This window comes from Canis aureus, chromosome 19 (assembly GCF_053574225.1).
Source record: "Canis aureus isolate CA01 chromosome 19, VMU_Caureus_v.1.0, whole genome shotgun sequence".
NCBI lineage: Eukaryota > Metazoa > Chordata > Mammalia > Carnivora > Canidae > Canis > Canis aureus.
Window position 1 is genome coordinate 49734738 of NC_135629.1, and position 15966 is coordinate 49750703.

Sequence of the window (15966 nt, forward strand, 5' to 3'; positions counted from 1 at the left end):
TAAAAGAACAAATTATATTACACCTAAAACTCATGTTCTATGTCAATTATATCTCAAATTTTCAAAATGTTAAAATAAACTTTAAAAGAAGAATGAGCAATCAATGCATGTAGCACAGATGAATCTAAAACTAACTGTCCCAGGGATCCCTGGGTGGCGCAGCGGTTTAGCGCCTGCCTTTGGCCCAGGGCGCGATCCTGGGGATCCAGGATCGAATCCCACGTCTGGCTTCTGGTGCATGGAGCCTGCTTCTCCCTCTGCCTGTGTCTCTGCCTCTCTCTCTCTCTCTGTGACTATCATAAATAAATAAAAGTTTAAAAAAAAAAAAAAAAAAAAACTAACTGTCCCAAATGGAAGAAGCCAGATACCACAGACTACATACTCTGTGATTCAATTTTTTTAAAAAACATATTTATTTACTCATGAGATACACACAGAGAGAGACAGAGACACAGGCAGAGAGAGAAGCAGGCTCCATGCAGGGAGCCCAATGTGGGGCTCGATCCCGGGACTCCTGGGATCACTCCCTGGGCCGAAGGCAGATGCTCAACCGCTGAGCTAGCTACCCAGGCATCCCCATGATTCAATTAATATTAATTTCTAGGAAATGCAACCTGACCTGTAGTGACAGTAGATCTGTGGTTGCCTGGGGTTGGGCGTAAAGGGTGGGAGGAGGGAGGGCTGACCAAGGCTCAGAAGAATACTTTTGGAGGTGATGGAAATGTTCATCAACTGGTTATGGTTTCATAGGGGCATGCATGCTGAGGTTTGGAATGATGGGGTTTTTTGACTTTTGTTTTGTTTTAAGACTATTTTATTTGAGAGAGAGAAAGCAAGAGAGCATGAGCAAGTGGGAGGGGCAGAGGGAGAGGGAGAAGCAGGTTCCCTGCTGAGCAGGGAGCCCAACCCAGGGCCCGATCCCAGGACCCTGGGATCACAACCCTAGCTGAAAGCAGACGCTTAACTGACTGAGCCACCCAGGTGGCTGGAATGATGAGTTTTGACTCAAGTAGACTTTAAGACGTTTTCATTCTGGGGGTGCCTGGGTGGCTCAGTCGGTTGAGTGTCTGATTCTTGATTTCGGCTCAGGTTATGATCTTAGGGTTGTGAGATGGAGCACCATGTCTGGCACTGTGCTCAGCAAGAAGTCTGCTTGAGATTCTCTCCTTTCCCTCTGCCCTTTGCCCCACCTACATGCTCTCTCTCGCTCACTCTCGCTCTCTCTCTCTCTCTCAAATAAATAAATAAAAATAAAAATAAAATATTTAAAAATTTTCATTCTGTTGTATGTCATGTATACCTCAGTCCAGTTTTTCTTTCTCTTAATTCAACAAGGATATAACGTAGCAAACCGCCCCCCCTCAGCCCCAGGTACTCAATTCTTTCCCCAGAAATAGCTGATACCTTTCTTAATTTATGAAAATGATCAAAATTGTCATCCTTGCTCTGTACCTTTTTTATCCTTCAAGATTAGCCCTACTCACACTAATCCATATAATGATTTGAATGGTGATCCGCAAAAGGATATCCTGATGTTCAAACCTGCTGAACATGTGAATATGACCTTATTTGGAAAAAATTTTTGTAATTAAGTTAAAGATGTTGAGATTATCCTGGATTAAGTGGCTGGGCCCTAAATCCCATGATCAGACTCCTTATAAGAGAGAGGAGGAGGGATACACACACACATACACACACACGAAAAAGCCACATGGAAATTGAGGCAGAGATTACAGTGACGCAGCAACAGACCCAAGAACATCAAAGATTACCAGCAACCACCAGAAGCTGGAAGAGACACAAGGAAGGAAACTCCAGAAGGAATGACTATGCCAACACCTTGACTTTGGACTTCTAGTCTCTCCAAGTCCAAATAAATAATTTGAACTTCTGAAATGAATAAATGTCTGTTCTTTTAAGCTACTTTGTAGTCATTGGTACAACAGCTCTGGGAAACTAATACATTATGTATAGATCAAGTCCCTTATGTGTCCTAGATCTTGGTCTCTATTATTACTATTTTTTAAAAGATTTTATTTATTCATTCATGAGAGTCACAGAGAGAGGCAAAGACATAGGCAGAGGGGGAAGCAGGCTCCCTGGGGGGACCCTGATGCAGATTCAATCTTAGGAACCCAAATCACCCCCTGAGCCAAAGGCAGACACTCAACCCCTGAGCCACTCAGGTGTCCCTTGGTCTCTATTATTTTAAATAAGACATTTCTTGTTTGTTTATTCCTCTCTTGTGGGATTTTTTTCATTTGGTCACACCACAGATGTTCACTGATCACCTGGTATGTACTAGACGCTGTTCTAGGTGCCGGGGGCAGAGGTGACTATGGCCAAGTGCCCACCTCCACGGATGTGCCCACCATGGATAGTGGGCAAATATATAAATCAGGATGTTTGAAATACCAGGAAGAAAAATAGGCAGGGAAGAAGAGAGAGACAAAAATGTTGCTTCTAGGGCAGCCCTGGTGGCGCAGTGGTTTAGGCCGCCTGCAGCCCAGGGCATGATTCTAGAGACCCCGGATCGAGTCCCATGTCAGGCTCTCTGCATGGAGCCATGGAGCCTGCTTCTCCCTCTGCCTGTGTCTCTGCCCCCCCTCCCCCCGTCTCTATGAATAAATAAATAAATAAATCTTTTAAAAAAATGTTGCTTCTGATCGGGGGTTTTGGTGAGGGGCTCTCTGAGGAAGTGATGTGAGTTAAAATTGCAAGCTGTGTGGGATCCAGGGCAGGAGAGAATTTTCACTGTAATAAAAGAGCCCCACAGGGAACGTCCTTGCACATATCTGTTACTGGCTTTGTAAGAGCTTTTCCAGAATAGGGGCACCGGTGGCTCAGTTGGTTAAGTGTCTGCCTTGAGCTCAGGTCATGGTCTCGGGTTCAAGTCATGATCTTGGGGCCCTGGGATCCAGCCCAGCATCATCAGGGCTCCCTGCTTAGTGGGAAGCATGCTTCTCCCTTTCCCTTTGCCCCTCCCCCACTTATACATTCTCTCAAATAAATAAAATATTTTTAAAAAGTGTTTTTTCAGGGGGATGCCCGGGTGGCTCAACAGTTTAGCGCCAGCCTTCGGCCCAGGGCATGATCCCAGAGCCCCGGGATCAAGTCCCACATCTGGCTCTCTGCAAGGAGCCTGCTTCTCCTTCTGCCTGTGTCTCTGCCTCTCTCTGTGTGTCTCTCATGAATAAATAAATAAATAATCTTTTTTAAAAAGTTTTTTTTTTTTTTTCCCAGAATAGACTTCTGGTCCTTGAGTGCTGCAGAGACAGTAATACTCCAAATATTCCAAATTGCTCCTCCCCACCCCCCAACCCCTACCCTCACTTTCTCTGTCCCTTGCTATCAGGCAGGACTATGTGACTAATCCTGGCCAATGAAGTGGGAGCAGAAGGGTTAGATGGTACTTTTGGGTGGAAACCCTGAGAAAGTTGACTTGGGAGTGCTGTCCCTGTTTCCATGGTGCCCAGGAACCAAAGTTTGGGGGCTGCTGTTCAAAACGGGGCAGCTTCTGTTGGGCTGGATCCCTGAGGGGCCAAGTGGCTCAGAGACCTCGCTGATTGGTTGGGATCATATTGTGTGATGACCAACTCTGGTGTTAGTCACTGACTTTTGAGGCTGTTTGCTACACAGAATGATCTTTTCTGCCCGACTAATACACATGTGAAACAGAACCAATATCTGTATGTGATATATTTTATATAGATATCCTTTATCCTTTATATATATGTCTATGTATGTATATCCTTTTCTACGTGCACATATGAAACAGAACCAATAAAATAGATATTTCTATATCTATCTCCTATCATGTTTATCTTTCATATATATATCCTCATATATACAGATGTACATATCATTTTATATTTTTTCTTTTTTTTTAAGGTTTTATTTATTTATTCATGAGAGACACATAGAGAGAGAGGTGCAGAGACACAGGCAGAGGGAGGAGCAGGCTCCATGCAGGGAGCCCGATGCGGGACTTGAACCTGGGACTCCAGGATCATGCCCTGGGCTGAAGGCAGGCGCTAAACTGCTGAGCCACCCAGGGATCCCCATATTTTTTTCTTTTGATCTCTATCTATAGATCTATCTCTATTGACTGACCTATCTATATCTCTATATCTCATCTATTGTCTATCTATAGAAAGAGAGATTTATGATGAGGACTTGCCTATGTGATTATGGAGGCTGAGAAGTCTTGTAATGTGCCATTGGCAAGCTGGAGACCCAGGAGCCTCATGGTAAAATTCCAGTCTGGGTGGGCATCAAGGCCTGAGAACCTGGGTTGCTGATTGTGTGAATCCCAAAGCCCAGTCCAAGGGCAGGAGAAGGCCAGGGTCCTACTCAAAAGTCAGACCAGAAGAAAAAAGGGCCAGTTCTTCCACTTGAAAAAGGACTTCGGCTGCCTCCATTTGGACCTCGAATTTTCCAAGTTGACTTCTTTCCAGCTTGTCTCTTGGGTCAGGTGGGAAACCCTGAGGGCAAAGCCTCGAATTTTCCAAGTTGACTTCTTTCCAGCTTGTCTCTTGGGTCAGGTGGGAAACGCTGAGGGCAAAGCCTCCCATGATGGGAACTGAATCTACCCCCTCAAGTATAAGAACCATCCTGAGCCAGCAAGACCCCATCCATGATTGACTCCAAAATAATGATCGAGGGGGACCTGGGTGGCTCAGTGGTTGAGCATCTGCCTTTGACTTAGGGAGTGATCCCGGGGTCCCAGGATCGTGTCCCACATCAGGCTCCCTGCGGAGAGCCTGCTTTTCCCTCTGCTTGTGTCTCTGCCTCTGTGTGTGTGTGTTTCTCATGAATAAATAAATAAAATCTTAAAAAAAAAACACAATGATTGATGTGACCTTCACTGACCACCTGCAGGTACTGAACCACCTTTGCCCCACGTTTTCCTTCTATAAGCCTGGAAGTATTTTCTGCATTTGGGAGACTGTCTTTAAGACAGTCCACTGTCGGGGATCCCTGGGTGGCGCAGCGGTTTGGCGCCTGCCTTTGGCCCAGGGCGCGATCCTGGAGACCCGGGATCGAATCCCACGTCGGGCTCCTGGTGCATGGAGCCTGCTTCTCCCTCTGCCTGTGTCTCTGCCTCTCTCTCTTTCTCTCTCTGTGAATATCATAAATACATAAAAATTAAAAAAAAAAAAAGAATCTGTAAAAAAAAAAAGACAGTCCGCTGTCTTTCCCAGTGTTGGCCTCACTGAAATAAATTCCTTTCCCTGCTTTTGGATTTTGTCAGCGGCAAGTGGCTAAACCTGGTCTTTTTGGGACCCCAGGAACCAGATGCTCTCGCACCCCTGAACCCTGGCCACACCTCTGCTTTTTGTTCTGTCAGGCTCTCCATGGTTTGAATGATGCCCATCCACACTGGGGAGGGCAATCTATGTTACAGAGTTCACCGATTCAAATTCTAATCTCCTCTGGAAACAGCCTCACAGAAGCACCCAGAGATCATGTTTAATCTGGGCACCCCATGGCCCAAGATCATTTTATGATATAACCTTGCACTTGACCTATACAGTTAACCATCCCAAGCACATGGCAGGCACATTTTCAGTTGTACCAGATACTTTCAGATTCCTCTTCTCTTTCTGACCCTCCTTCTCCATGACCGCTGCTGGCTCCCTTCTGCCCACCCCTCAGGCATAAGCCATCCTCAACAGTTTCTCTTGGTCTCCCTTCTCATTTTATACTTTCTCCTTGGGTAATGCCATCCGAGCCATGGCTTCAGCTCTCACTCTGTGGAGAGCCTCCGTATTCTTTAGGATTAGAGTACATTGTTTTTCCAAAGGAGAAAAAAAGAGAAATGGTGGCTTATACATGAGAGACATCTGGGGTGCCTGGGTGGCCCAGTTGGTTAGATGTCCAACTCTTGGTTTTGGCTCAGGTCACCATCTTGGGATAGTGATCTGGGGGCTATGAGGTGGAGCCACACATCAGGCTCTGCGCTCAGCACAGAATCTGCTTAAGAGGGATGCCTGGGTGGCTCAGTGGTTGAACGCCTGCCCTGGCCTAGGTCATGATCCTGGAGTCCCTGGATTGAGTCCCACATCGGGCTTCCTGCATGGAGCCTGCTTCTCTCTGCCTCTCTATGACTCTCATAAATAAATAAATAAATAATCTTTAAAAAAATAAAAGAATCTGCTTAAGATTCTCTCTCCCTCTACCCCTCCACCTCTCTCTCTCTCAAATAATAAATAAATAAATCTTAAAAAAAATCTTTAAGCCTCATGGGGTCCCAAAGGCCTAACCATGAGAGTTTCTCTGCTTTTGTCAGATATGCCTCCCTACTCCAGCTGGAGGGAGAGGCTCCCCATCTAGCTAGCTCCTCTATCAGATCAGCTGCACCCCATCTGGTCCTTGGCCTAATTGAGTTCGCCTCTCTGCCAGCCTGAGAAACTATCCAAACATGTCAATCATATCCTCCCATGGGAACCAGAGGTCACCTGTCCCTTTGTCACTACAAAACCTGCCTGCCACAGCTCCTGCTTCTTAATATTTTTTCTTCATGAAAAAAAAATTTATACCGGCTTCTTGGTGATGATATCCAAGATTCACACTAATTTAAGCAGATTATTTTATGAATAAGCAATTTTCATGAGTAAATTTTGGAGGCCACAATTGAAATAAATATGCTTATTTTATTTAAAGATTATGCTTATTATTTTTAAAGATTTTATTTATTTATTCATGAGACACACACACAGAGGCAGAGACACAGGCAGAGGAAGAAGCAAGTTCTATGCAGGGAGCCTGATGTGGGACTCAATCCTGGGACTCCAGGATCACACCCTGGGCCGAAGGCAGGCACTAAACTGCTGAGCCACCCAGGGATCCCCCAAAATGCTAATTTTAATTGTGAATTTAGTGACTAGGCTAGTGGTTTGACTCTGTTTCTTGACTGCTCCCACGTGTGACACCCCTATGTGGTTCTGCATGGCCTCCAGTGTCCTGCCTCTCCTCTGAGCTGTGACTATACATGACTAATAATAAGCCAATGGCAATTTTTTTCTATTCAGGGTTGGGTGTCAGATGCTTAGCCATCTTGTAGCACTTAGAGCAGGAGATCCCTCCTTCATCAACATGGTAAACAGGAGGTAATCAAAACCCTAGTCAGTGCAGGGATGGCTTTCCATCAGATGTGAAATGTAGGTTGCCTCAATCATGGTCACTATTCTCAAGGTAATGTCATGGCCCAAGATGGCTGATGGAGTTCCAGCCATCACATCGACCTTCCAATGATAGGGAGGAGAAATTCACTCCCTTTCCCTCAAAGTTGTACCCACCACTTCTCCTTACACAGTCACATGGCTATACCTAGCTGCAAGAGATGCTGGGAAATGTGGGTCTTTATCTTAGGCAGCCATATGCCCAGCTAACTATCATAATTTTATGGATTTGGCCCAGATCCTGAAGGGTTAATTAGCCAGATGAAGCCTGATTGAGAAGTTTGGCCTCAGTCTGTGTCTTGAGGTTGAATGCCACTAGAGGATGGGGAGGGGCAGGCCCAAGTTATGCCTTGGGATCACTAGTTGGTATTGATTTAGGCTCTTTTCTTTTCTAGTTGCGGAACTACATGTCCTATTATTCTCTTGCTTTCTTTTCTTTCTTTCTTTTTTTTTTTTTTAAGATTTATTTATTTATTTATTTATTTATGATAGACATAGAGAGAGAGAAGCAGAGACACAGGAGGAGGAAGAAGCAGGCTCCATGACAGGAGCCTGACGCAGGACTCAATCCCGGGACTCCAGGATCGCGCCCTGGGCCAAAGGCAGGCGCTAAACCGCTGAGCCACCCAGGGATCCCCTTCTCTTGCTTTCTTACACATCAACCCCACCTCCTCCCTGTACCCCCCAACAACCAAAATGAGACCAGATTACTGCACTAGCTAGCTGCCCAGTGTTACTGCAACTTTCCCTTGTCCCCATGACCCTATAGTTCTCCCTACCCTGAAGTCAGAGTCTGAGAGACACCAACACTTCCTCCCCGTGCAAACCTTCCCACACATACAGACACAATCCTACATGCATTCCACAAAGGTGTAATAAATGGTGATTATGCTAGGCTCTACATGGGCCAACTATATTCTTCCACTGTGGTCCCTGCAGAACTCTTTGCTGGGTGGGGGAGGCTGTACTAGGCAGGGCGGGGCAAGACTGGGCTGGGCTGGGCTGGGCTAGGTAGAGAGAAGGGAGTTTGTTTCAGGGAGATAAGGCCAGGGGGTCATTTATAAGAGCAGTGGTTAGGTTCCTAGCCAATCAGCACATTCCATCCTTCTGGCCATGGAGACTGGTTGAGATAGGCATGTGACAAAAGCTAGGCCAGGGAGATTTAAGCTTGAGGCTTTCAGCTTGACTAAAGCTAGGGATGTGCATATGTTGCTGCAGGGGTTATCTTGGCCCTATACAGAGAAGTCTGCTATAGAGCCAAGAGACAGAGGGAGAATCTATCCTAGGACATCATTAAGCCCCTGGATCCAGCTATACCAGAAAGATACATCCGCTAAACATTTCTGTTCATGAGTCAATAAATGGTCTCATTTGCACTAGCCAGTTTGGTTTGGGTTCTCCATCGTTTGCAACTGAAAGAGGCCTGCCAAAAACAGCTTGGTACTCACTGGGGCTAGGATAAATGCAGTAATTCAGTAGCTCTGTGGGGCTAGTCCCATTACTCTGCTAGAGAGACTGGGGAGCTTCTACTCAGTGTCCAAACTAGCAGCCACTGGTCCCACATGGAGAACTTGGGCTGCAGACTATTGTTCTCTGGTTGAAGCTGAGACCTGCCTCCTGCCCTAGCCCTGAGGGACCCTGAGTGCCTCTTGTCATGAGCCCACACAGTCCTGGGCAATGTGGGTAAACAACCACCTTCAAGTTTCTTCCTTTGTGGGCAGGGGCATTAATAATACAGACACACTCTCTTTCCATCATTCTCCCACATCTTGGTTCTTTCCTTTGACCTCCCCCGCTGATGAACTTCACTGCCCCCTGCCCTCCCATAGCAGGTGCTGTCTGGAGCCTGCCCTGCCCCACTCAGGACTCACCATCAGGCACCTATATCTGTTTGGGACAGTGCCTGTTCTACCCAAAGTGCCAGTGAGTTCAGACCCTTCAGGGGCAGCTCTCAACCAGTGTCTAATGGAGGGAGAGAGAGGATCAACATCTCAGCTCCCTCACTCCTCAGGTAGGACATGTGTCCTATGCAATCTCCTGGCATTCCCTAGCAGCACTGAGCCCCACCAGTCTCTGGTGGAAACTTGTTTGATAACAAGAGTGACAAACTGTCCCAATTTGCCCAAGACTAAAGGTTCCCTGGGACACAGGATTTTGAGTGCTAATACTGGCAACCTCCAGGCAAGTTGATTATCCCAGCAATAACTCATCATTGACTGCTTCCTTCCTTCCCTCTGTCATTTCCTTGCTCCCTTTCTTTCTTTTTCTTTTCTTTTTTTTTTTTAAAGAATTTATTTACTCATGAGAGACACATAGAGAGAGGGAGAGACATAGGCAGAGGGAGAAGCAGGCTCCCTGCAGGGAACCCAGTGCAGAGCTTGGTCCCAGGACCCCGGGATCATGCCCTGAGCCGCTCAGCCACTGAGCCACCCAGGCATCCCCAACTTCTTTCTTCAAGACAAATGTGCTCAATCCTTGTCTCAAGCTCTGCGTCTGGGAACCCACTCCCCACCCCCACCCTCCTTCATTCTCTTCTTGCAGCCCATCAGCTCAGCCACTTGTGAGCTGAGCACTCATGAGGAGCAGATGCGGTGCTTAGAACTTTCTGTTCTCTACCTGGTTTTGCCTCGTGACAGCCCTTTGAGGAAGGAAGGATATGTTGGCATCTGTCTTATATGTGGGAAAACTGAGGTCTGGGCAGGAAAACAATCTGCCTGAATACACCTTGCTGGCAAGTAGGACCTGGGGCAAAGGTCGGCCTCTTCTCTCTTCACTGCTGCTCTGGTGTAGAGGGCGTGAATGGAATGTGTAGGGCGCTGTCCTGCCCATCTCATCTGTGATATCTCATTGAATCCTTATACTGCTCCTGGGAGGTGCGACAACCACTTCCCCACTTTGCAGAGTGGGGAACTAAGGCCCAGGGAGGTGGGAGAGTGCAGGTTCAAGCCCAGGCAGGCTGGCGCTGAGTGCATCTCCCTAACCACCGGGCTGGTGCCTCAATACGTGTAATTTCCTTTCAGGCGGCGGCTGTGGCCATTCAGGGAGGCGGAGGAGGGGCCCAAATGGCAGACCTGGCTGAGAGCCCCCCAGGCTGGCATCTGGGCTGGCAGGCTGAGCCCAGGCCTGCCCTGACCCCTGGCTCCCGGGCCCGTTCCTCGGGGACCCTCCTGTGGCCTGAAGCATCCTCCACTCCTCTGCCCCCACCCCTATTTCTGTGGTTGGCCCAAATACCAGACAGGGCGAATCTTAGCTTTCCCCCAAGCATTCCATCCTCCTGTGGCCCGGCCCAGGCTGGCCGAGGTTACGCAAGCAGAGCTGGGGTGGTTGGTGGGGGTGGGACCGAGGGGACGGGCTGGCCTGTCCTCACCACCCCATCCGGCGGACCCGCCCACCATCCCCAGGGCGGGGAAGGGGGTGGGCCTGCTAGTTCTCCACCACCCCCGGCCCCTGGGAGAACAAGCTGGGTGGAGGGTGGCCTGTGCCAAGAGATGGGGGGCGGTGGCAGCCACGGAAAAGGCTCCAGGAGGTGACTGCCTGGTTTCCATTAGGGAGCCCTGGTCGGCATTTCAGGCAAGACGGCAGAGCTGGGGCTGGCTATGGTAAGGTAGGGTGGGGGTGGGAGGGCAGGGCAGGGCAGGGGAGGGGAGGGAGGGGAGCCTGTCTGCTCCCTCTACCACCCCCACGCCATGTGGGGATGCTCCCATCACCATGGTGACCTGGTGCCGGCCTGGGGACACCCTGACCCATCAGCCCCTCTATTTGCAGCGGCTGAGCCTGCTGCTGCTGCTCCTGCTGCTGCCCGGCCCCCCACCCACACCCGGCATGGAGGACGCCGCCTTCCCCCACCTGGGGGAGAGCTCGCAGCCCCCGCCCCGGGCCTGCCCGCCGCGCTGCTCCTGCCCCCGGGCAGACACGGTGGACTGCAATGGCCTGGACCTGCAGGTGTTCCCAGACAACATTACCAGGGCAGCTCAGCACCTCTCCCTGCAGGTGGGGTGGTGGCAGGGTGAGCATGCAAAGTGCTGGGGTTGAGGCTGATGGGGTCCGTGTGTAGGAATGAGGTGTCGGGCATGCAGGTCTTGGCAAGGGTGGAAGCTGGCCTTGAGGAGAGCGTTGGGGTCTATGTGTTAGGGGCAAGAGGAGGTGGGGGTACAGGTGTTGGAATTAGGAGAGTTTGGAGGTGTTAGAAGTCAATGTCTTGGCAGTTACGGGGATTTTTGGGGTCAGAGTGATGGAGCATTTGGGTCAGTTTGGGGGTGATGGGATATCAGATGTCAATGTCTTTTTGGTTATGGGGTTGTTTGGGGTCAGGTTGATGGGTCTCAGGGGTCAATTACAGGGATGGATGGGGTGCTGGGGGGGCAACATCTCAGTGGTTACAGGGGTTTAGATGCAGGGTAATGGGGCTTTGGGGATCAAGTGTAGGGGTGAGGGGTATCAAAGCTCACTTAAGGTAATGGGGAATCAGGGCTCTGGCCACTCCTTGAGGGCTCAGGGGTGTGAATTTCTCCCCCAGAACAACCAGCTCCAGGAGCTCCCCTACAACGAGCTGTCACGCCTCCGCAGCCTGCGGACCCTCAACCTCCACAACAATCTCATCTCCTCCGAGGGTGAGGGGTGAGGGGACCTCTGGAGGCGGGAGGCCTCCCCTTCCCTCCCCTGCCGGGTCTGTGGGTAGCTCTGCGGTAGTTCCCAGAACTGCCCTTTGCTGAGCAGGACGGAAACTCAGGGCATGGAGGGGGCTGTGGCTTTTGAGGACAGGCAGGGAGGTGGGTGGGAGGGTGCCTGGAGGAGCCTCTGCCCATCCCCAGACAGGAGCCCTGGGGCAACTGGGAGCACAGACTCCCTCACTGCCCCCATCTGGGCCAGGCCTGGGGTCCCCTCACCACCCGTCCGCTCCCAGGGCTGCCTGATGAGGCCTTCGAGTCCCTCACACAGCTGCAGCACATTTACGTGGCCCACAACAAGGTGAGCATCACAACGTGCCCCCTGGCTTGGCTGGGGTCACATAGCAGAGTGCAGAGGGGACAGCAGGTGGGGGGGGAGAGGGTGAGGCACCAGGACCAGTGTGGCTGTGCTCCTGCAGCTCTCCGTGGCTCCCCAGTTTCTGCCCCGCTCCCTCCGAGTCGCAGACCTGGCTGCCAACCAAGTGACAGAGATCTTCCCGCTTACCTTTGGGGAGAAGCCCGCACTCAGGTAGCCCCCTGGCCCAGCCCAGTCCTCTCAGACCTCAGATACGCCTGGGGCCGCTCCCTAACCTTGGAAGTCTGAGGGGTTGATGAACCTGCCCTGGGGGGCGGGGGGGCCAAGGTGGCAGAGCCCTACCCTGGGGGTGTCTGAGGCAGGAAACCCTGGATGCTCTGTCTGGAGAAGTCGAGACAGAGGCAGCGTGTGCACACACGCATGTGGGCACACTCAAGGCAGATCTGGGGCACCGGGTAGGAATGAGGGGTCGGTGGGAAGGCCAGGGGCAGGCTGGTGGCCGGAGCCTGGCTCCCCTCAGGTCCGTGTACCTCCACAACAACCAGCTGAGCAACGCCGGCCTGCCACCGGACGCCTTCCACGGCTCTGAAGCTGTGGCCACCCTCAGCCTCTCCAGCAACCGGCTCAGCTACTTGCCTCCCAGTCTGCCGCCCTCACTGGAGCGGCTCCACCTGCAGGTACCTCCTCTCCTTCACCTTGCCATCCCCATGTTCCTGCTCCCTGGGTCCCCTTCACCTCTCTCCTGGGGAAGCCCTCCGCTTCCTCCTTCCAGTAGTCAGAAGTAGCTTTGGGTCTTGTCTGTTGGTGAGGGTCATTCACAAGTGCTGTCTGAACAGCCTTGCTAAAGCGAGCTCCTTGGCACTCCCTTACTCAAGAGCCTTCCATAGCTCCCTGCTGCCCTCTCTCCCTGACCCCCAAGTTTCCTTCTGTCTTCCCTTCCCAGAACAACCTCATCTCCAAGGTGCCCCGGGGAGCCCTGAGCCGCCAGACCCACCTCCGTGAACTCTACCTCCAGCACAACCAGCTGACAGACAGCGGCCTGGATGCCACCACTTTCAGGTGGGGCCTGGGACATGGTAGGACAGGGGTGCAGCCTCGTGCTGGCAGGAGGGGTTAAGGTCCAGAGCCTGGGCACCCCAACCCTCTGCCACCCTCTGGTGTAGGACTCCCAAACCGAGGCCTCCTTTGGTGAGCACCTGCCATGCGCCAGGCTCAGCCAAGCACCCAGCAGCCATCCTTGCTCCCGACTACTCTGTGCCTCAGTTTTAAATCCAAACGTCATCAACCCCACATGCCACTCTTGGACCGCAAACGCTGTCCTGCACCTCCCCATCCAGCCCTCAGGCCGGATCTGCCCTCACCTGTCAACTCTTCCGGGCCCAGGCTGGGGTCTCCAGCTGTCAGGACCACTCCCCAAGCCCCACCCCCAGCCCCGCAGGCCCCACCCTGGGCGCGCAGCCGACGGGGTCCTCTCTCCCGCCAGCAAGCTGCGCCACCTCGAGTACCTGGACCTGTCCCACAACCAGCTGGCCTCCGTGCCCGCCGGGCTGCCCCGCACCCTGGCCGTGCTGCACCTGGGCCGCAACCGCATCCGGTGGGTGGAGGCGGCCCGGCTGCGTGGGGCGCGGGGCCTGCGCTACCTGCTGCTGCAGCACAACCAGCTGGGGGCGGAGGGGCTGCCGGCCGGGGCGCTGCGGCCGCTGCGGGGCCTGCACACGCTGCACCTCTACGGCAACGGGCTGCACCGCGTGCCCCCCGCGCTGCCCCGCCGCCTGCGGGCCCTGGTGCTGCCGCACAACCACGTGACCACGCTGGGGGCCCGTGACCTGGCCGGCCTACGGGGCCTGGCCGAGCTCAACCTGGCCTACAACCGGCTGGTCAGCGCCCGCGTGCACCGCCGGGCCTTCCGCCCGCTGCGTGCCCTGCGCAGCCTCGACCTGGCTGGCAACCAGCTGACCCGGCTGCCTGGCGGCCTGCCCGGCAGCCTGCGCACCCTGCGGCTACAGCGCAACCAGCTGCGGGCGCTCGAGCCGGAGCTGCTGGCCGGCCTGGACCAGCTGCGGGAGCTCAGCCTGGCGCACAACCGGCTCCGGATCGGAGACATCGGGCCTGGCACCTGGCATGAACTGCAGGCCCTCCAGGTCAGGGACGGGCTGGGTGGTCGCACTGTCCCTAGACAGTCCCCCCAAACCTCGTGCCTCTCTCGGCATCTGCGTCCGAGGCCCGGAGATGCCCCAAAGGGAGCCCAGCTGATGGGCCTGGGGTTGGAGGAGAGAGCCTCCGGGCCTTTGGCTATGCTGTCCCTGCCCCCTGGTCCTCAGCAACCACGGTCCACCTTCCCAGCAAACACAGTGCCTCTAGTTCCTCCAGAACACTCTGGATTCCACAGAGTTTAGAGCATCGGTGGGTGCCAGGTGCCGTTCTCGGCACTGCAGATGCCACCGGGGACAGAACGACACAGACATACTAGTTAGGGAGAAAGCAGTCAATGACCATCATAAATAAACTGTTGGAAGGGCACGAGGTGAGGGAAGCACCACCTTTGTGAATGATCGACTCAACCTGTCCCGCCTCCCAGCACCTAGGTCACGGCCTGCCCCAGAGGCACCTTGGCATACTTCTATCAGGGGGAGGAATTTGGCGGCTGTGGAGGGGCAGAAGGCCCAGGCTGGCATGGCATGCCCAGGAAGAGAGGTTTGGGCCCTGCTGAGTGGATTGCTCGAGGCCTGGGGCCACCATGGCACCATCTCTGCCCTTCTGCCCAGGTGCTCGACCTCAGCCACAACGAGCTATCCTTTGTGCCCCCTGACCTGCCTGAGGCGCTGGAGGAGCTGCACCTGCAGGGCAACCGCATCGGCCACGTGGGCTCTGAAGCCTTCCTCAGCACGCCCCGCCTACGTGCCCTCTTTCTCAGGTGTGCCAGGGCAGTGGGGTAGAGTGGGTCCAGGTGTGGGGCGGGGTGCCCCTGGAGGGCTGCAGTGGACCCAAGCAGGTCTGGGTGGGTCAGGATGGTCATGACCCCCTCCCTTTGCACCCACTCTTGTGCCTGCCTCTTGGTCCAGGGCAAATAGGCTTCACATGACCAGCATTGCACCTGAGGCCTTCCTGGGCCTCCTGCACCTGCGTGTGGTGGATACAGCGGGGAACCCTGAACAGGTCCTGGTCCGGCTGCCACCCACCACTCCACGTCAGCCACGGGCAGGGGGCCCCTGAGCCCCAGAGGAACCTAGCAGTGCAGCCCAGACTTCTGGGGTTCTGCTGGGCCGTGGACTGAAGAGACAGTGCCCACCTGGGGCCTCGACTGGGCTCTCTCAGGCCTTGAGGGCTGGGCCGCCTGACCCGTGGCGGCCAGGAACCTGGGGCAAGAGCACCGCCTCCACACACAGGGCGTCCTGGGAGAGGCTGAAGTGCACAGCTTGCACACCAGGCACACAGACAACGCCAACCCTGCCGCATACATGCCCTGCTCCCCCTACAGGTGGAGACAGCAACAATAAAGCCTAACTCTTTCAAGTGCTCACCACCCACCAGGTGCCCTTCACCTTGCAGGAGGGGCTCTCACCATCCCCGCATCCAACTGAGGAAGGGGAGGAGGCTGTGGGAGGCTGAGGGTCAGGCCACTTGGCCCCATAGCCAGCGAGCAGCAGGGCTGGCTCTTAGGGTCACCAGGAACCACCATGTAAAGCCTGACCACATTCAAAAACCCAGACATGCCCAAGGCCACCAGCTACAAAAACACTGGGCACAGCAGACGCCCTGAAGCAGGCCATGGGCCCTCACACACATCCCTGCACAAGCA

The 15966-nt window shown here is 53.2% G+C and overlaps 1 protein-coding gene across 2 annotated transcripts; it reads left to right on the top strand.

Annotated features, from left to right (window-relative positions):
* The first annotated feature begins 10569 nt into the window (after window positions 1-10569).
* PODNL1 (podocan like 1) lies at window positions 10570-15690 on the top strand. Of its 2 annotated transcripts, none has more exons than XM_077859701.1 (10): window positions 10570-10783; window positions 10950-11174; window positions 11701-11794; window positions 12088-12152; window positions 12271-12380; window positions 12688-12844; window positions 13111-13226; window positions 13651-14308; window positions 14933-15081; window positions 15230-15690. In XM_077859701.1, the coding sequence occupies exons 1-10, from the start codon at window positions 10781-10783 to the stop codon at window positions 15378-15380; spliced, it is 1728 nt and encodes a 575-aa protein (XP_077715827.1). In that variant the 5' UTR covers window positions 10570-10780; the 3' UTR covers window positions 15381-15690. The 2 variants fall into 2 exon arrangements, with proteins under 2 accessions (XP_077715827.1, XP_077715828.1); XM_077859702.1 differs by having other exon boundaries at window positions 12775-12844.
* Window positions 15691-15966: the final 276 nt, after the last annotated feature.